The sequence below is a fragment of the Peromyscus eremicus genome, chromosome 2 (assembly GCF_949786415.1).
Source record: "Peromyscus eremicus chromosome 2, PerEre_H2_v1, whole genome shotgun sequence".
Classification (NCBI taxonomy): Eukaryota; Metazoa; Chordata; class Mammalia; order Rodentia; family Cricetidae; genus Peromyscus; species Peromyscus eremicus.
In genome coordinates, this window is record NC_081417.1 from 44,226,017 (window position 1) to 44,247,347 (window position 21,331).

Here is a 21,331-nt window from a genome sequence, read left to right on the forward strand (position 1 = left end):
ACATGGTTGTGATGGAGATGTAGGAAGGCAGCTTCAGAAATGATCTCCACCCTGTGTATCTGTCTGCTCGAAGACCGCCTTGCTAAGGAAGATACCTGAAGGATTCCTGTTTCTGTCCTAGCTGATTTCATTAACAGTGCTTGATATTGACAGCACAGGTCTATTATGTAATTTCTACCACTTGTGATGCCAGCTGTGGAGGCTCAAATAACATTGGGGTTTGTTTCTAGCCCAAGTTTCTCTGACCTACTCCCACAAGCATTCTCTAACATGATGATGCTATTTGCAGCTACCTAGCAAAAAGCTCACTGAAGAGGTGCTTCCACTTCTGTGTTAACTTCACTGCCAGTTCACTTAGCTCTGTGGCAGGCACATCAGTGCACCATAGGGTGGATGCTAATTTTGATCGTATGAGGAATGCTATTTAAAGTACTGGATTCTGGGTCATAAGAACTGGATTGGTATTTAGTGGCATTTAGCTTGTTCTTCTTTAGTCTTTTCAAGTAGAAAAAGGCAGTGCATTGTTACAAAGTCTTTAACAGTGTTGTTTATATCAAATGAGATTACACACACACACACACACACATACACATCATAGTGAAATTATTGTAAATTTGTTTTGTGCTGTGTTCCTGTGTTCTTTTCGTAGAATTCGCCTTAGATTAGACTGCATCCTAGGGTTAGCTTTAAGACAAGACATTCATTGGAATTTATTACAGATTTTAGAATTTTTTATTTGCTTATATTCATTGTACAAACAGTTGATTTCATGGTGACATTTCCATGTTTATCATAGATTTTCCATCCCCAACCCCCTCCCTGGTCCTTTCTTTTTTCCAAATATTCCCCTTTCACTTTAATATCTTACTTTGTTTTATTGAGTTTTCCACATCTGAGAAAAACAAAGTTTTCTTTTTGAGTCTGGCTTATCTGACTTAACTTTTTTTTTTTATCCCCTGTTCCATTCATTTATCTGCCCACGACACAAGAATTTATGTTTGCATAAAAGTCTCTTATGTAGGAATACATTTTCTTTACCCATTGGTGTATTGCTGGACACAACACCTAAACTAATTCTGAACACCATGACTCGGCTGTTGTGACTGGTGTTGCATGAATGTGAGTGTGCATAACTTTTATGTGCTGGCCTAAATGTTCAGTCTCGAATGTGCTGGGTCATATGGTCAATCTGCTTTGAGTTTTCTGAGGAACCTCTGCACTGATCTCCATAGTGCCTCTGGCACTGTCCATTCCCACCCACAGTATATGAGGGTTGTTTTTCCTCCCACATCTTGGCCAGCATTTGTTGGCTTCTTGATGTTAGCCATCTGACTGAGTGTCTAGTTTTGATTTTGAATTTCCCTGTTCCTAAGGGTATGGAACTTTCCCCCTATATTTCTTGGCTATCTGAGTACTGTCTATTCAGTGTTCATGTCTCCATTTGTTGCTGGGTTATTTCCTGTGGGTTTTTGTTGTTTGTTTGGTTGGGTTTTTTTGTTGTTGTTGTTGTTTACTTAGATATTCTAGATACTAACCTAGTAGTTTACGGCAAGGATTTTTCTTCATGCTGCTGATTGTTTACTTTTCTGTGAAAAGTTTAATTTCATGCAATCTCACTTGTAAATGTTTTGCTCTTTCCTGAGCTATCAGACGCTGTTTGAGAAAGTCTTCGCCTATGCCTGTATCTAGAAGTGTTTCCCTGGTTTTCTTTTAGTAGTTTCTCATTTCAGTTGTTACATTGAAGTCTTTTATGCATTTTGTGTTGATTGTTAGAGAGTGAAGGATGGCATTTAGTTTTATTCTTCTCCATGTGGGTACAAAGTTTTTTCAGCCCCGTTTATTGAAGAGGCTGTCTTTTTTCTGACTTAAGCCTTTGACACGGTTGCTGAAGTGTGTGTTTGTGTCTGCATTGTCTGCTCTTCTCTGGTGGTGCACACGCCTGTGTTTGTGCCACTGCCACTCTGCTTTGTTACTGTGGCTCTGCAGAATTCACTGAAATCGGTGCTGTGATACTCCAGCACTGTTCTTCTGCAGACTTGAGAAGTTACCAAAATCAACTCAGTATTTGCCATTGGTGTCTCTATGTGTAGCACTTAACTATCTCATTCAGTCACACAGGAAATCTAATTATTAAATCCTTAGAAGGAATATATTCACATAGTTAGCTATGTGTAGTTATATTAAGATATAGTCTGTAACTGTGTGACTGTATTTCTTCTAAAATAAAAAGCAAATGAATATTTATATTAAGATACAGAATGTATCTTAATCCTTTTATTCTTTAGGTGAAAAGAAATCATAGAGACTTGGGTTTGAGTGCTGTTTTTCTTGCTGGCTCTATGACATTGCATATCTTAATATCTCTTCTGGTCCCTGTAGTCTGACCTTTTTTGTCAGGACTGCTAGCTCCTCAATAATGACTCGGAGACTTATTATTAACTATAGAAGCTCGGCTGATCACTTAGGCTTGTTATTAACTAGCTCTTACAGCTTAAATTAACCCCCCCTTTTTTTTTAACCAATCTACTGTTTGTCTTGTGACTTTATTACCTTTACTCTTTAGTGCCCAGGCTGGCCACTCCCTCCTTCTTCTTCCTAGCATTCTGTGTGCCTGAAAATCCTGCCTAGCTATTGGCCATTCAGCTTTTTATTAAGCCAATCAGAATGACACATCTTCACAATGTACAAAAAGATGATTCCACAGCAGGTCTCTCATTTACAACTTGAGAACATTGCACATTTCAGTGAGACTGTTTAGGGATGGGGGAGTTAAAGTGTATAAAACTGTCATCACTGTGTGTGACATGCCTAATCAAAGGTAAGTGCCTACCCAATGGGCTCATTTGCCTTGGAACAGGAATAACATTGTGTCTGTTTAACTGGAAAGTAGTAAACTGACCATTAATTTATTTCAGAATGATCTTACGTAAGACTGACGTGTTACTGATGATCTGTGGGATGACTCTTCCTTTTTTTCTTTCTTGCTTTGTTTTCACATCCCAGGGCTCCTCGGTTTAAAGGTTTCCAGCAACAGGACAGTCAGGAGCTTTTGCACCATTTGTTGGATGCAGTGAGGACAGAGGAGACAAAGGTCAGATTTCTTGATGTGTGTCACGTGTTCTCTTTAAGGCCAAGGTACTAACCTGGAACAGTTTCTGTCATTTTAAAGCACAGTGACAAGTAATTTTGATCTATATTTTTGCCTTTCTTCAGTAGGATTATTTCTTTTATACTTTTGTAGCCCCGCTTGTCCTTTTCTTAATGTCCCTCAGCTCTAAAATCAACTCAACGTAGTTTAGAGACAGAACTCACTGTGGTCTCCAGCTACTGTCCCGGCTACCCGAGAGGCTGAGGCAGAAGGATTGCGTGGACCCAGGAGTTTATAGTGAGATACCTCTCAGAAGAAGAGTCAGGTGTGATGCTGCATGCTTTTAATCCCAGCACAAGGGAGGCAGAGGCAAGCAGATCTGAGTAGTGAGACCCTATCTCAGGAAGATAGGAAGGAAGAGTGGGAGGGATGGAGGGAGGGAGGGAGGGAGGGAGGAGGGAAGATAGGGAGGGAAGGAAGGAAGGAAGGAAGGAAGGAAGGAAGGAAGGAAGGAAGGAAGGAAGGGGTGAAAGGAGGGCAAGGGAAGGGAGGGAAGGAAGGAAGGAAGACACAAAAATAAGGGTAGAAAGGTTGTCTTAAATATTGAGGCCAAGGCATATAAACACAGGAACAAACAACCATCTAGAACAAACCACCCCCTTATCCTCTGTTCTCCTTCCCTCTAGCTTCTTTGGCTCTTAGAGTTTTTCACTTCCATCAGAAGACGGCAGTGTTTCTTCTCCCGCTGAAAGCCAGCACAGTGCTCGCTGTGATCTGCACGCTTCAGTTTCACATATGCAAAGCCTAAACTGGCTGTTGTTATTTTGAATGCTCAGAGTAAACCTCCGCTGCCCCATATGGCTTAGGTTCTACCCCTGGCTAGTGGAGTAGAACTTCAGCAGTGTGAATCAGGAAACGTTCTCCAGAGAGAGCAGCTGCTAAAGCCGGCTGCTCAGAGAGTGCTAGTCAAGTCCTATGCTTGAGTGTGTTGTTGTTTATTGGCTTTAATATGGCATCAGTGAAATGTATCTTATTGGGGGATCTTATGTAGATAGTATACGATTTATCAGAGAGGGTACAAAATAGTAAAGATGTCAGATACACAGCACATATTCTACATTGCTGTGCTGCTGATGTATTCTCTAAAAGTATACGTGTTCGTAACCTAATCATTAAAGTAACGTGATAATGGTACTTGGAAGTGGGATCTTTGGGGGTAATTCGAGTTCAGTAAGGTGTGAGAATGAAGAAGAGGAGGGATCCAAGCCAGGACATTTGCACTTGTTGCACCCTAAGATTCCTCCCACCACCATGTCAAATGCCAAGACCCTCGTAAGATGCTGTTCTCTTTCTTCTTTGACTTTTAAAAGATGAGTCTCACTCTATAGCCCAGGCTGGCCTTGAACTTGGCTAGTATTTTGTCACAGAAGCAGAAAATAGACTAACGTTCTGTTTTCTCCCTTTTTCACTTGCGGCGGTCACTGCTAAGTGTTTGTTGCCGTTGGAAGCCTACCTTCAGCTTCAGAATCGTTGTCTAAACATACACTGTGGGCTGGTCTATTCTAGGTAATATAGTATCTTAGAGCACTGTAGTAAAATCCTTCTCATCTCCGCAAAGCAAGCACACTTCCTACTCTGTAGTAATATGAAGTAAAGCAGTCAGGTATCAACAGAGTGCTGCTATGCTTACAGTAGGTGTTGTTGGGCAAGGTCAGTTCTCCTTTCTCCCTCCTGCACTCATGCCAGGGCCCCACAGAAGCTAAGCAAGCACTCCTAAGAGCCCACTTTCGCCAGGCAGTGGTGGTGCATGCCTTTAATCCCAGCACTCAGGAGGCAGAGGCAGGCGGATCTCTGTGAGTTGGAGGCCAGCCTCGTCTACAGAGTGAGTTCCAGGACAGCCCGAACTGTTACACAGAGAAACCCTGTCTCAAAAAACCAAAAAAAAAAAAAAAAAAAAAAAAGCCCACTTTCTTTGAACTGTAATATTGTATTAATGCCCAGATTTCAGTGAAGAGAGGTAGGGTTCTAATTTTTTTTTTTTAGAAATTATTTCAGCACAACAAAGAATGAGTTGATTTCTCTGTTCTATAAAACAGTGTGTGCTGTAACCATACCCTTTGCTGACTTCCTTACTCACTCACCAGGTTCAGCCTTTGGATCTTCATACTCCCTTCCTTCTTCTTCTTCAATACTCTTATGTGTATTTTGATTTGGAACCCGATTACCTTCTGTTAAGATTTTTGTCATGACTTGGTGTGGTATCACATTCTAGTAATTCCTGCACTCTGGGGGCAAGAGGATGGAAGGTCGTAAGTTCTGGGCAAGCCTAGGCTACGTAGTGAGACCCTGTCTCAAAAACCAGCAATAGAAAGAAAGGTTGGTATCACTTTCTAACACCTTTCTTGAGTTATGACTTCTTCCTTTGTACCTGGATGGAGTTTCGTGAGTACTGTTGAACAAGTTTATTACAGCTCCAGTGAGAACTTGAGAGGGAAAGCGAAGTTACCTGTTGGATAGGTTCTTCCTTCTGGCTTCCTGGGGAGGATTTGTAGCTGTTTCAATGTTATCATTTGAATAAGTTGATGGGTAACTACTACATCATGTTATACCTGTTTTTTAAAGATAAATTAAGAAATTTACAGTTAAGTTTTGGAGACATTAACATTCCCCTGAATGTTAATGCTAAAATTTTATCACATTTTCTTACAGCTTTATAGATTTTTTCTGCAGAAGTATGTTTATTGTGTGATAGTCATACGCCATTGCAAGTTAATTAAATTTTTTTCTGTGCATTGTTTTTCTCTGTTGTGCAGTATCATAAAAACTCAGACAGTACATCTGCTCTTATTCTGCTATTTGAGGGCCATAGACAGTTTGACAAAATTAAAATGCTGTGTCTATGGCTGTATTAGCCTCACAAGCAGAACAGCCGTGCTGGTCGGTTACAGCGAGTCTGTAGACAGGAGCTGCATTGTCTGGCCTGGGAATGAACAGATGCTGGGTGTGCTGTTCACACGTGTCACTGCCCTGGCTTTCTTGATGGAAGAAAGGCTGCAGTTATTATGTCTGCCACCAGAATCGTGGAGAAATGACTGAAAACTACTGACCTTTCATATTGTTTCCTTAAAGACTTTTCCTGTGACAGTAAGGTTGAGGAATATACTACTGCTAAATTGAATGCAATGCTAAAGGGGGCATGTGGTCCAATCATGCGTGTTTGTGTGTGTGCAGAATATATAATTACATTTACTGTAAGTAGTTCTTTTATGAGCAGCCTTTTCACCTTCAGATTCATGCTTTCTTTGTTTTTTTCCCCCCTTCTAATAGAGCTTTCACTAAGATTAGACTTACTATTTTAAAGATACATCATTTTAATCCATTGTTGAGTAAGATTATGTTAAAGGCAGAATGTCTCAGCTGCACTCTATCACATGTGTTTAAACAGCTCCATTCCTGGCTTTTCCTTTTCCTTTAACATGAATGTTTAGGTCATAGTGTGTGTGTGTGTGTGTGTATACACATGTGTGTATGTGTGTGTATGTATGTGTGCACGTGTGTGTGTGTGTGTGTGTGTATGTATGTGTGTGTGTGTGTGTGTGTATATACACATGTGTGTATGTGTGTGTATGTATGTGTGTGTGTGTGTGTGTGATGAGTTTATTATAGATCCATAGGAGGGAGCATGAGAGCAAGAGCACCACGCTGAGTGAGTGAGGCCTGGGAGTCAGCAGTGTTAACCAGCTGGCCTTTTTCATGCCCCCAGTACTACAGCTTGAATGTAAGGCCTTGTGTTTGTCAGACAAGCACTCTGCCAAGTGAGTTCCTTCCTCAGCTCTCTCAAGTCAGTTTTTAGACCTTTATTATACTTCATAAAAGTAAATTGGAACCATTTTTTAAAAGAAATACTATGCCTTAAAACAGGTTTGGTGGTAATCTGTGAAATATTTAGGCTTTTATTCTTTCTTTTCCTTCCCTCCTTCCCTCCTCCTGGCATGGTAGATAATTTTCTATCTCTCATAGAATTAATTTTAAAAATTGTATTTTCTTGGAAAATTACCTACTGTATTTATTTTTTCCCAAGTTTCAAATGTAATTATCTTAGAAAGTATTCTCTTGGGGTTATTTAAATTTTCTTTAACTTTCTTATTGGCTTCTTTTATTTAAGTGTGATATTAAGCTTCCTTTTATTATGGTAAGATTTGCTAGTACTTTTATTTATCCTATACCTAAAGAATTAGCTTTGGGTTCATGTAGTATTTCTGTCCAGTTTCTGTTTTCATTTCCTTTGAAGTTTTTCCTTCTACTTTTATTTGATCTTGGCACCCCTTCTCTGAATTCATAATTTGACTGCTTAACCCATTTGTTTTTATTGTTTTCAATTTATTGAAATATTTAAGGCATCAAATTTCTTCTGAACATTGGGAAATATCTTAGATTCTGATATGCAGTGTTTTTATTTTCTGTTGAAGACTACCACATACTTTGGCATTTTCTTTTTTTACCAGAGAATTCTGTGTCATTTTCACAGTAAAAGCCATTTCAGGGTCTGGATAGACTGCTCAGCATTTAAGAGCACTGGCTATTCTTGCAGGGCCAAAGTTGGGTTCCCAGCTCTCATACTGGGGTGTTCACAAAGAGCTGTAACTCCAGCCCCAGGAGATCCAATGCTCTCTTCTGGATTCCTTGGAAACCTGCAAATACACATGCACCTTACATACAGACACATATAAATAAATAATAAATCTTTTTTAAAGTCTGTTTCAGGCAATAGTATTGGGTTTTGGGGTGTGTGTGTGTGTGTGTGTGTGTGTGTGTGTGTGTGTGTGTGTGTTCCCATGTGTGAGTGCATTTATGTTTCTGCACAGAGGCCCAAAGTTGACTTTGGTATTTTCTTTAGTAGTTCCTCACCCTGTTTGTTGAGGCAGTGTCTCTTACTGAACCCAGAAGTCATCCTCTCAGCTAGTCTAGCTAGCAAGCTTGCAAGAGGATTGATTCCCTGTCTCACCTTTCACACACTGGGATGACAGGCAGGACCCACACCCATCTGGCTTTCTGGGAGACAGGGTTTCTGGAGATTCATATTTCTGGTCCTCATGCTTACATGGCAAGTACTCTACCCACTGGACTGCCTCCCCACCCCTCTGTCTCTGAGACAGTAGTTTTATAAAGTAAAACCTGTGATCAGTATGTAGAAAAAATGTCTTTTGAAAGATGAGAGGCCCAACTAATTGAAGGCTAATAATTCATTGACTTAAACGGATACTTATTGTTGGAATATATAGTTTTATTCTGTTTTGAAAGTTTTTTGGGAGATTGAGACTTGCCTAACATAAACAGAAGATGTAAAAATAAAGACTATGAGTGTGTGGCTCAGTGGTAGAACTAACACTCTCTCTCTCTCTCTCTCTCTCTCTCTCAAGACAGGATTTCTCTGTGTTGTTTTGGTACCTGCCCTAGATCTTGCTCTGTAGACCAGGCTGGCCTCGAACTTATAGAGATGAGCCTGGCTCTGCCTCCCAAGTGCTCAGATTAAAGGCGTGCGCCGCCACCACCTGGCAGTAGAACTCTTATGTTGTAGCATGTGTGAGCCCCAGGTTCAGAGCTCAGCATCACATATGAACACATGCACACACAGGTGTAGAAATATACATCTTGTGATTTACTGCAAGCCGCTAAAGACACAGTCATTATTGATTGTGATTTGGGAAATTCTTGATAGGTGTTAGTTGACAGTCTGGATTTTAGGTCCCGGTGTGTGTGCATTTCCTCTGGAGAGACCACAGTGGCTAGTTTGATAGCTTCTTGTCTATAGAGATGAAATTTCATGTGAACTGATCTTTTTTTCTCTTTTCATATTTGTATCTTGATAAAGAATGCCAGTTTAGATAAAGGGAGGAGGGAAGGGAAAGAGACTCAGACGCTAACCCTAAGGAGAAGCTGAACTAACTAGGTTACTTGCTGGTGTAACTGGTAAAGATGCTTTAAATCCTCAGAACCTAAACACGAAGTTGACACTTCTCTCTGAAAATTTGGCATTAGAGAGGTTTTAGACCTTTTTCTTTTCTTTTGATTTTGAATTTGTTTTAGAAGCGGGTTATCACTCTGTAGTCCAGACTGGCTATACCTCACAATCCTGCCCCTTCCTCCAAATGCTGAGATAACAGGCATGTACTATCATAGCCAGTTAGAGAGTTTGGTCTTTTGTGGAATCTTAGAACTGAAAGATAGAATACACTTAATGTTTCTAAATGTGTATATGTTAGGGAAATCTCAATCTCACAAAAAAACTTTCAAAACAGAATAAAACTACATATCCCAACAATAAGAACCTATTTAAGATTCAAATATTTTATTTTCAGGGTAGAAACCGTAGTGTACTTTGCTATTTGAAAGTCCCTTTATTGAGAATGAGATCTTCATTAACCATCACTGGGTCCTCTTCTCTTTGTTTTCCAGAGGATACAAGCTAGCATTCTAAAAGCATTTAATAACCCAACTCCTAAGACTGCTGATGATGAAACTAGAAAAAAAGTCAAAGGTATGTGGACTCTGTTAAAGTGCTTTCTAGAGCAATATATTAAAGGTTCCTTCCTCCCCGCAAGGCTCAGGGAGCATCTAAGATCCAGGGAAAGGGCAGTGTGTTGGAGAACACTTTCCCCTGGACATGGCCTACCTTGCACCCCTGAACTCTGAGCAGCTGTGATTTTCCAGTACCTTAACAAACCTGTTGTACCGAGTGAAGGGATCAGAAAACGCATCCTTCCCTGAGTACATAAATGCTGTTCGTGGTTGCTAGAGGAAGGAGACTTTTCTTTCAGAGGTCTAGCCACTGGTAAGATGCCCATGCATATGTAAATAACCAATCTGTACCCATGCTCCTGTTGGGAAGAGGAAGAAGGGGATCATTGGAAGTAGGGGGGCATGAAAGGGTTACGGGGATAAATATGTTGAAAGACACGTGTGAAAATACAATGAAACCACATTATTTATGAAATGAATATATGCTAATAACCTAGAACAGTTTCTTTACAGAGGAGCAGTTGAGCATTATGTGAACTAAGTCTCTAAAGGAGCATGCATCTCCTGGACTCCGCCCTAGTGGCATAGGGAAAGAATGTAGGCACTGCCTAGTGATGTCTGTTCCCTTTCCACAATGTTAGAGATGAAGCTGGACTTTGTGCCTGCACTTGCAATATTCCGACAACTTCTCCATTGGGGGCATTATGAATGTGTGCGCTGCTGTTCTCAGAACTGTAGAGTAAACCTGTCTGGGTGGTTGTAAATGCACATTAGAATACACTACTTTAGTATTACATTGGGTTTTATAAGTACGAAATTGTGTAGTGTTTAAGGCATACATGCATGTATATTGCAGAGATGCTATTGTGTAGTACTTGAGTCTTGTGGGGAGTGACTGAGGAGGCAGATCATCCAGGAAATAGTTGTGCATCACTCAGTAAGTCAGACAGTGCTGTGTATTTAAGAAGAAATTGTGATGCCGGTTTTACTTATTGATTAAAAAAAAATGTCAACTGCAAAATACTTAATTTTCCTTTGAGCCCTTTTCCTTGTACAGTCTTCATAACCAGGTTCTTAAGAATCCTTGCTCACTTGAGTCTCTCAGTTATAAGAATTAGATAAAGCATATCTTTTCCGTTGAGGAAACTATTATTTTGTTACATGTGGGTTGGCATATAAAAGTCAGAATGATTCAGTTCATCCCAACTTCTGAGAGACTTCAGCATTCTAAGAGCAAGAGTGTTTTAATGTTGCAGTAAGGGATCCTGTAAGTCTGTCCATGCGGATGGTTTCTCAAGAGTGGATTGTGGCTACAACCCTATGCTGTGCTACAGGATGGAATATGGCTTTAATTATTGTGTTACTGGGCAGGGCAGGCTTAGATACAGTAGAAGGGGTTATATCCTTCTCTTTTAAAGGGAAACAGGAAATCTCCAGGGCTGGTCATAGAGGCACGCAGATCTCTTTGAGACCAGCCTCTTGTGAGTGTCAAGGCTACACAGTTGAGACCCTGTCTTCCCCCAAAATAAGGAGCAGGAGATGCTTAGTGGTTAAGAGCACGTTTTTCTCTTGCAGAACACCTGCATTCACTTCCCAGTGTCTACATGGGTGGCTCACAGCCCTCAGTAATTCCAGTTTCTGGGGACCCAACACCTTCTGACTTTCATGCATATGGTGTACTTACATATATGCAAACACTCATACATTAAACACATAAATCTAAAACAAAAATTAAAAAGGACTACTCTCTAAAGGACAAGTGGTGGTGATTGGGGAAGAGGGATGGACATGCTTGCTTTGTGTTGTGATCAACTTGACCAGAAGCCTTCAGAACTTGCTGGCTTTCTGTCACCTTCTGGTGAAGGACTTGTGACCTGGCTTGGTAGGTGAGGCAGCTGAAGTGATGGGCATGCAAATGTTGCTCAAGGAGGTACTACTCTGATGCTTTGTGTTTGAGAAGGGTGTTTAATAGGTGCCGTCATGTGACTAAGGAAGTGGGTGTCAACAGTTTTCTGATGAAACCATGCTTGAAAATTTGAAAATGCTGACTCAGAGTCTGTCCACAAAAAAGAATGCATTGGGACAGAAAGAACATGTGACAATGTATGTATAATTTTTTCTTAAATTAATATCACATGATCGATTGACACTGATGTCCATACATGGAATCGTCTAAGGGAGATTTCAAAGATTGTTGAAAGTAGCGCCCTCTTTTGGGGGTTGTGCAGTAGCATTTTCATGGTATATGAGTAGCAGCTATTTTTTTCTTAGATTTCTTTTTTAACTAAATTTTTTTCAATTTCACATATGTGCACTTTTCATAACAACAACCCTCACTGCCTACTGCCCTATCATCTCTGTCTGCCTCTCCTCTTCCTCACGAATCCCAAAGACAGTGGTTCATCTTTTCCAGAATCTAGTGCTAGCCAGTAGTTCAGAGGTAAAGGATAAGGCCTCCTGAGCTCCTTGATTGACTGATAATGCTGGTCCTGTGTGGTCCTGATGCAGTAACTCCAGTTGATGTGAGTTGATGATTACAGTAGTTGTATCACATCTAGGAAATGGCCTTTTGTAAAGCCCATCACCCTGTCTTCTGCTCCTACATACTTCCTGCCCCTCTTCCGCAGTGTTCCCTGCCTTACGGAGAGTGGTGTAAGGGACTTGTTTAGGGACGGGCTGTAGCTAGAGTTTTCCTGCCTGGCCCACAGTCAGGACAAATCTCTCTCACCTGCCAGTCCCACAGCTGCTCAGACCCGACCAAGTAAACACAGAGACTTATATTTGTTACAAACTGTATGGCCATGGCAGGCTTCTTGCTAACTGTTCTTATAGCTTAAATTAATCCATTTCCATAAATCTATACCTTGCCACATGGCTTGTGGCTTACTGGCATCTTCACATGCTGCTTGTCATCATGGCGGCTGGCAGTGTCTCTCTGACTCAGCCTTCCACTTCCCAGCTTTATTCTCCTCCTTGTCCCGCCTATACTTCCTGCCTGGCCACTGGCCAATCAGTGATTTATTTATTGACCAATCAGCAACACACTTGACATACAGACCATCCCACAGCAACGGGCCCACACTGGCTCTACTTTCTGCATCCCGGGGCAGCCGTGAGTGTGCGCTCTCCACTATTTATTGTGAGGAGGACCTCCTCTGATTTAGGCCGGGAGACACTTGTCTGAAGAAAGCAGTTTGCTGCTCTGTCTAGTTTACCATCAGAAACGTGTTCCCCGTTTGAGTCTACTGCCTTCCTGTGCCTGCATTGCTCACCTACATTGATACTTACCGTATCAGGCATTGGTTCACCACCTCTGTGGAGAGGGTATTGAGTTCAATTCAGAGGGCAGTCACATTACCTTGTTTTATCTAGACAAAATGTCTATATGCTCTAAAGACATTTCAGATTCACTGTGTATTTAAGAGACTAATAAGAGCAGCACATCTTGCTTGCTCCAACCTTTTGCTACATGTCTGTCAATGTAAGACAAGCCAATGACTAAGCATAGCTTGTATAGCTACTGCAGTTTGAGTTTATAGCCTGTGACATCCAATTCCTACTCTTAGTGTATATTCTGCCTTGAAATACTGTTAGTATGAAGTAATCATTGTTAGAGGACACTGTAAGATATGGTGTTTTATTTCTAACTTTTATTTTTGTAGTATTATACTGTTTAAGACCATAATTTATAAAGAAGTGCTCTAACATTCTATTGTAGTTACAGGTTTAAGACTCACTTTCTTGGGGTTGGGGATTTAGCTCAGTGGTAGAGCGCTTGCCTAGCAAGCACAAGGCCCCAGGTTTGGTCCTCAGCTCTGAAAAAAAAAAAAAAAAAAAAAGCTCACTTTCTCAGCCAGGTACAGTGGCACACACCTTTAATCCCAGCACTTGGGAGACAAAGGCAGGTGAATCTCTATGAGTTCAAGGCCAGCCTGGTCCAGATAGTGAGTTCCAGGACAGCTAGAGCTACATAGTGAGACCCTGTCTTGGAAGTGGGGGCAGCTGGGGGACATAGTTTCTCATGTGTGCCCTATTACCTGTGTTGTGATGCTGCCATCTAGTGTGTGTTGAGAGCAACAACCCTGGTGTCTTTCCGTTTGTGTCAGCTCTCCTGTTAATCCCTTGATTTTTCTAAATGAAACACTGTATTTCCTAATAGTTACTATAAAATGTCTATGGGTATTAAAGTATGTCTTCTCTGCTATTAAGTGTTTTGGATACCTTTTTCTGAAGGTAGAGGCTTGCAAAAGATAGAAAGCAAGATGAACAGTTTTGTTAATAGACTTTCAGTCTTGGGTTTTATTGAGAAAACTTTAAATATCTGTCAGAGCAGCAAGATTAGCACAGTGCATTTTCTTGTGTGTGTGTGTCACCTAACTTAACTACATCCATAGCATATTGCTTGGTCAGTTTCCTCCAGTGCCCGGTTATTTTAAAACAAACCATTAGCACAATTTCTTTGGCCTGTAAGTACTTCTTATATAGAATCATTTCAACTTTTTGGTGTAATCAAGCACATGGGTGTATATGTTCACATGAGCTATCAGCTGCCCAGGGTCACTTCCTATACTGTGCTTCACGTACTTGTTTTTTGGTTTTTCGAGACAGGTTTCTCTGTGTAGCTTTGCGCCTTTCCTGGAACTCACTTGGTAGCCCAGGCTGGCCTCGAACTCACAGAGATCCGCCTGCCTCTGCCTCCCAAGTGCTGGGACTAAAGGCGTGCGCCACCACCACCCGGCGACGTACTTGTTTTTTATATCCCCTTTTCATAGCCAGGTTCCAGAATCTTTAGCCTCAAGAACAGCTATTTTCCCTATTCTATCTACCTTTACATTAGGTACAAAGGCATCAAGAAGATTAATGGGAGCAGCTGGGGTGTGATATGAGTTAGTAGTTATTGCTATATTTATTTTACCTAAATAGTTTGGGCTGACAGGATGACTTAGCAAGTAAGGGTGTGTGCTGCCAACTCTGATGACATGAGATTGATCCCTACATGATGTTAATTCCTACAGATCATGGTACTCGATAGTCATATATATGTCCTTTACAAAATTGTAAAGGAGGGTAGGAAAGATGACTCAGAGGTTAAGGGCACTGGCTGCTCTTCCAGAGGTCCTGAGTTCAATTCCCAGCAACCACATGGTGGCTCACAACCATCTATAGTGAGATCAGGTGGCCTCTTTTGGTCTACAGGTGTACATGTAGATAGATCACTCGTATACATAAAATAAATAAATAAGTGTTAAAAATTTTTAAAAATTGTAAAGGAGAAAGATCTAACATAATAAATGCATTATTGGATATAATATAGAAGCTATACTTTATCTAGATGACATTTGAATAAACAAATAATGGCATGAAACTGTTGGATCAGTGACTTTTGTGAAATTTTAATTAAAAAAATGGATGCTTTTTACAGCCTATGGAAAAGAAGGCGTGAAGATGAACTTCATAGATCGGATCTTTATTGGTGAATTAACTAGCACAGTTATGTGTGAAGAATGTGCAAATGTATGTACCTAGAATTCACACAAATGTATGTACCTCAATCCCATTGTTTTTGTTGTATTGTGTTTTAGTTCTCAAGTATCACAGTGGTTATCAATAGCTATTTGATAAATTGATAGGCCTACTTTCAATAACAATTACTTTTCAATAACAATAACAATTCAGATTCCCACATTGCTTCATACACAAATACAACCACTTAAAGGATATTAGTGATGTCTCAGAAGTAGCTAGTGCCTTTCCTTTATAAAGACTCAAGTACTTGCTCAAGCTCCAAGATGCTAAAGCTGATAGCACAGGAAACCTGTTAGTGAAGAAAAGAGAAAAAGACTGTTGTGGCAACAGTCATTGCAGTGAACTTTCCTGTAGCCATCAGATGGATAACGATGACCAGAACTCTTGTGTTCCTGAGTGGAGTGCGCGTCCCCTGAAGTCAGCTCGCTGTTCAACTTTTCTGACTTAGAACAGCTCGTGATAATGGCAGCAAAGAGATTTTCTTCTACATGCTGCCTTGAACAGTCATTAAAAGGACTATGACAGGGGGCTACATAGTAATTCTTGTAAAATGTACCTTCTACTTCTAAACAGTGAGCACATTTTTAAGTGTTTCTAAGTAAACATGCTTGTTTATGTGGTTTCAGTTTTCCTCTTGACTTACCTGAAGTTATTCTGAGTCCACTTCTCTTAGTTGCTCTCCCCGTTTTGCTGTGTATATGTAGTACAGGCTGGCTTTGAACTGAAGTTCTCCTGTGTCCCCCTCCCAGGTGGTGAGATTACAGGTATATGCCACCATGCCAGATAAGCCTATCTGAATATGATTGGATGCAATAGCTTCTAGTTTAGACTGAAGTGAGAGAGAAATTTCTGTGAAAATGAGTAACCATCACAGTGCAGTGTTCTAAAATGTGGCAACATAAGACTATCACATTTGATTTAGGGTTTTCTCTGTGTGTGTGTGTGTGTGTGTGTGTGTGTGTGTGTGTGTGTGTGTGTGTGGTTACATGATATTCAGAAGGAGTGTGTTTGTGTCTGTACTCTTGACTTAATCTTTGAATTTAGTACTAATTCTTATTGTAATACTGTCTTTAACATCATAAAATATGCATGAATTTTTATAGATTTTTCAACTGCTTGATAAGAAATATTTCTAAAAATGTGGCTGAGTGTGATAGGTTAAACTTTTATCAGATTTTATAGGTAAAGAGTCTGGATGTTCAGTTTTTCTGCCCTCCCTCTTCTTGCTTATGACATTGAAACCTAGAATGTGACTATAACTTTTACTAAGATTTATAGAACTTTGGGCAAGGACACTGATTTCTCTCTTACATAGATATCTTCTAAAACAGAATTATTTTAAGAAATCGGTCAAACATTGTCATCTCTGTGTTTTCTTTTTTCTTTTCTCCCTCTCTTCCTCCCTCCCTCCCTCCCTCCCTTCCTTCCTTCCTTCCTTCCTTCCGTTTTTGTTTTGGAGACAGGGTTTCTCTGTGTAACAGCCCTGGCTGTCCTGGAACTCGCTCTGTAGACCAGGCTGGTCTTGAACTCACAGACTCACATAGATCCGCCTGCCTCTGCCTCCCAAGTGCTGGAATTAAAGGCGTGTGCCACCACTGCCAGCTTTCTGCTTTTTCTTAACACTTCATATTGTGCTTTAACTTGAGATTTCAAGTCACCTGGGAAGTTTGGTTTATTTTGCTCTTTACCAACAGTGTGTATCTGTGTTAGAATTCTAACTGAAATTCTCAATCTGCTTTTTCTTTTTAAGATCTCCACTATGAAGGATCCCTTCATTGATATTTCACTTCCTATTATAGAAGAAAGGGTAAGGAGAAAAAATCATGAAACTCCTGCAAAGAGCGTGCATTCATTCATTTATTTAAGCACCTGTTGAGCTTATTATCCATATCTCAGAGTCATGTGGTTTACACAGAACTGGGTTTGTGTATGTTTGATATCAAGTATGTGGACATGTGTATGAAGTATATATATTTTCTTACTGGAATTAGATCTTTAAGCATTGTATATAGTCGGACTTTCTTTGAACCACCAGCTCCTGAATAATGACATGGAGACTTTTTTTTATTAATTATGAAAGCTTGGCCTTTGCTTAGGTTTGTTCCCACCTAGCTCTTAAAACTTAAATTAAAACCCATATATATTAATCTACATTCTGCCATGTGGCTTGTTACCTCTCCTCAGTATTTTATGTCCGACTTCCTCCATGTCTGGCTGGCGAATTTCCCACCTCAGATTCTTTCCCAGAATTCCTGTCTCTGCTGGGAATCCCACCTATCCTCTGCCTGCCTAGCTATTGGCTGTTCAGCTCTTTTTTTTTTTTTTAAAGATTTATTTATTTACTGTGTATATAACATGTATGACTGCAGGCCAGAAGAGGGCACCAGATCTCATTACAGATGGCAGTGAGCCACCATGTGGTTGCTGGGAATTGAACTCAGGACCTCTGGAAGAGCAGCCAGTGCTCTTAACCGCCGAGCCATCTCTCCAGCCCTGTTCAGCTCTTTTTTAAACCAACCAGAGGGTCCCTTAGGTGGGTGAGGTAAAACAGAGACACATCTTTACACAGTATACAAAAAGATTATCCCAACACTTGTATTTTGAAGTTGTTAAAATGGGTTGGAGAGAAGGCTCATCAGTTAAGGGTACTGGCTGCTTTTCCAGAGGACCTGGGTCCAACTCCAAGCACCCACATGGCTTGTGAGCTTACAACTGTCTTGTCTTAGTTAGGGTTTCTATTGCTGTGAAGAGACACCATGAAAGAAAACATTTAATTGGGTCTGGCTTACAGTTTCAGAGGTTCAGCCCATTATCATCATGGCAGGGAGCATGGCAGCATGCAGGCAGATGTGGTGCTGGAGGAAGAATAGCTGAGAGTCCTACATCTTGCAGGCAACAGGAAGTCAATTGAGGCCCTGGGCAGTATCCTGAGCATAGGAAACCTCAAAACCCACCCCTGCAGTGACACACTTCCTCCAACAAGGCCATTCCCACTCCAGTAAAGCCACACCTCCTAATAGTGTCACTCCCTATGAGATTATGGGGGCCAATTACATTCAGATGATCACATTCTTCAACTCCAGTTCAAGTTGCAGGGCATCCATCGTGCTCCTGTGGCCTCTGTGGGCAATGAATACAAGTGCACAGACATCCATGCCCAAAGCACCCATACTAATAAAACAATCTAACAATCATTTCTTAAAAAGAAAATTACCTTGTTACGTTTCTATTAAATTAGGAAGTTTGGAAAAAATTTATTTGTTTAAAATGTTTTATGTTACATGTGGCGTAGGTTTCCAAACCTGTACTTTTGGGAAAAATGAATAAATGCCGAAGTTTACAGGAGACAGACCGAGATCATAACAATGCCACCGTTGCTGTAGAAAATACCCATCAACCCAGAGCTGCCAAGATGCATTCCTCACCTAAAGATAAGGCAAGTCAGATTGTGGTGGGGGGTATGTCTGTAATACTTTTGTTTTGAAATATCTCAAGCATGTTCACAAGTAGAAACAGCAGTATCTAATAAACATCCCCCATCCTGTTTCTCATCTTTACCATGATCATTTCATGGCTGATCATGTTCCATCATATGTATTCCATCATTTCTTCTTTTCCAACCCAGGTTATTCTGAAGGAAATCCCAAATATATCATGTACCTCTAAGTATATCACTAAAAGTTACTTTTTGGGGGCCCCGATAGAGCCCTGTAGTGGAACACTCCCGATGCTCAAATGTTCAACACCTAGAACAACAAAGAAATAAAAAATGAAGATACTCTTTACTACAAACATTACCAAAGTACCTGCATATCCCTGAAATTGTCAGAAACTCATTAGTAATATCAAACCTGCTTCTGGTTTATGATCTAAAAAAAGGGTTCACAGGTTACAGTTGATGAGCACACTTTTTAAATCTTTTTATAACCTATAGATTCCCTCGTTTCATTCTATTTACTGAAGCAATGTGATCCTTTTGTTAATAGTTTCCCACATTCAACAATAATTCATTTTGCTATTGAGTTCCCATGGCTCTGACAGGTTTTTCTCTCTCTGTTACTTCTTTTCTACTAAAAATTGGATCTAGAGGCCAACTTTTAGCGTTGATTGTTTATTTCATTTTCAGCAAGACAACTTCTAGCCAGGTGTGGTGGTGCATGCCTGTATTTCTAGCACTCCAGAGGCTGAAGCAGGAGGATCCCAAGTTGAGCTTCACAGTAATTCCGGCCTGGGCTGAGCTACAGTAGCAAGATTTGTCTCTTGCTGTGGGATGTTCTGTATGTCACATGTGTTGCTGATTAGTCAATAAATAAAACACTGATTGGCCATTGGCCAGGCAGGAAGTATGGGCGGGACAAGGAGGAGAATAAAGCTGGGAAGTGGAAGGCTGAGTCAGAGAGACACTGCCAGCCGCCACGATGACAAACACCATGTGAAGATGCCGATAAGCCACGAGCCACGTGGCAAGGTATAGATTTATAGAAATGGATTAATTTAAGCTATAAGAACAGTTAGCAAGAAGCCTGCCACGGCCATACAGTTTGAAAGCAATATAAGTCTCTGTGTTTACTTGGTCGGGTCTGAGAGGCTGTAGGACTGGCAGGTGAGAGAGATTTGTCCTGACTGTGGGCCAGGCAGGAAAACTCTAGCTACAGTCTCTGAAACTGTAAACAAAACAAAATGGGGGCGATGGAGCTGGGCAGAGGAGGGAGAGGTAGTGAGGTTTTTTTTTTTTTTTTTTTTTTTTTTTGGTTTTTCGAGACAGGGTTTCTCTGTGTAGCTTTGCGCCTTTTTCCTGGAACTCACTTGGTAGCCCAGGCTGGCCTCGAACTCACAGAGATCCGCCTGGCTCTGCCTCCCGAGTGCTGGGATGGTAGTGAGTTTTAAGTGGTGATATATATTCAAGTAGGGATGTATAAATTTTGGTGTCTATCTTTTCATATTGCTAGCTATTCAAACATCTTGTCAATACTTAATTTTTCTAGAGACATGTCTGGTTGCTAACTATTCTATTAAAATAGAAAGAAATCAATCTGATTTGTATTTTATTTAAGGAGAATGCCTTTTATGTAAAATAAATTATACTGACTTGTCAAAGTGACATGAAATTGAAGCTATTCTGTTAGAAATCTTATAGGGACAAAACTACAAAAGATAGAATGTATGGTTTTTCTCTTCTTTTATTTTATCTTACTAGTTGTCTGTCCATCCATCTGTTTGGTTGGCTGGTTGATTTTGTTTTTGTTTTGTTTTGTATTTTTGAGACAGTCTTGTTGTATTATAATTCTGGCTAGCCTGAAATTCAGTATTTAGCTCAGGCTGGCCTGAAATTCAGTATTTAGCTCAGGCTGGCCTGAAATTTGCTTCAGCCTCCCAAGTGCTCGGATTACAGGTGTAACCTTCAAATAAAGTCTGTCTCATTTCTGCTCATAAGATCCCTAGGGTGGTTGATACTCTTGACCATGTGCCTTTTCTAACAATGGAGAATGGAAGTGCTATGATTGGAGCTTCGGAGATGGAAACAATGAAGTCACTGCAGGTTCTGATGTGCCTTTCTAAAGCACTGGCTAGTAAAATCTGAGTTTGTAACAACTTTCTTTAGCTTGTGCTGTTTTGTTTTTGTTCGTTGTTTGTTTAGTTATTTTGAGACAAGGTCTCTCTCTATAGCCCTGACTGTCCTGGAACTTGCTGTGTGGACCAGGCTGGCCTCGAACTCACAGAGATCCTCCTTTCTTTTTTTTTTTTTTTTTTTTTTTTTTTTTAGATTTATTTATTCATTATGTATACAGAAGAGGGCGCCAAATCTCATTACAGATGGTTGTGAGCCACCATGTGGTTGCTGGGAATTGAACTCAGGACCTCTGGAAGAACAGTCAGTGCTCTTAACCTCTGAGCTATCTCTCCAGCCCCAGATCCTCCTTTCTTTTTGCTTCCCAAATGCTGGGATTAAAGGTGTGTGCCACTACCGCCCGGCTATTATTCATCTTTTATTTTGTGCTCTTTACTAGACCAAATACATAGTGATGGAAATAGATGTCTTATAGCTATATGAAAGGCTTAAGTCTTTCTCATAGCCGTGTTCTACAGAAATCCCATTCCCTTCCCCACACATGGCAGCCACTGCTGTTAGTCTCCCGGGTAATAGATTAGATTTAAATTAGAGCAAATTAGTCTATCATCTGTTGATTCTCGTTTAGG

General features: G+C 40.5%; 1 protein-coding gene across 1 annotated transcript in view; it reads left to right on the top strand.

Moving 5' to 3' along the window:
• Nucleotides 1-21,331, top strand: part of Usp45 (ubiquitin specific peptidase 45) — a 63,459-nt gene that overhangs the window by 34,120 nt on the left and 8,008 nt on the right. The window contains exons 9-13 of the mRNA XM_059254057.1: nt 3,004-3,091; nt 9,545-9,626; nt 15,030-15,121; nt 16,884-16,940; nt 18,426-18,569. Coding sequence (XP_059110040.1) covers nt 3,004-3,091; nt 9,545-9,626; nt 15,030-15,121; nt 16,884-16,940; nt 18,426-18,569 — 463 coding nt within the window. The remainder of the gene's footprint in view (nt 1-3,003; nt 3,092-9,544; nt 9,627-15,029; nt 15,122-16,883; nt 16,941-18,425; nt 18,570-21,331) is intronic.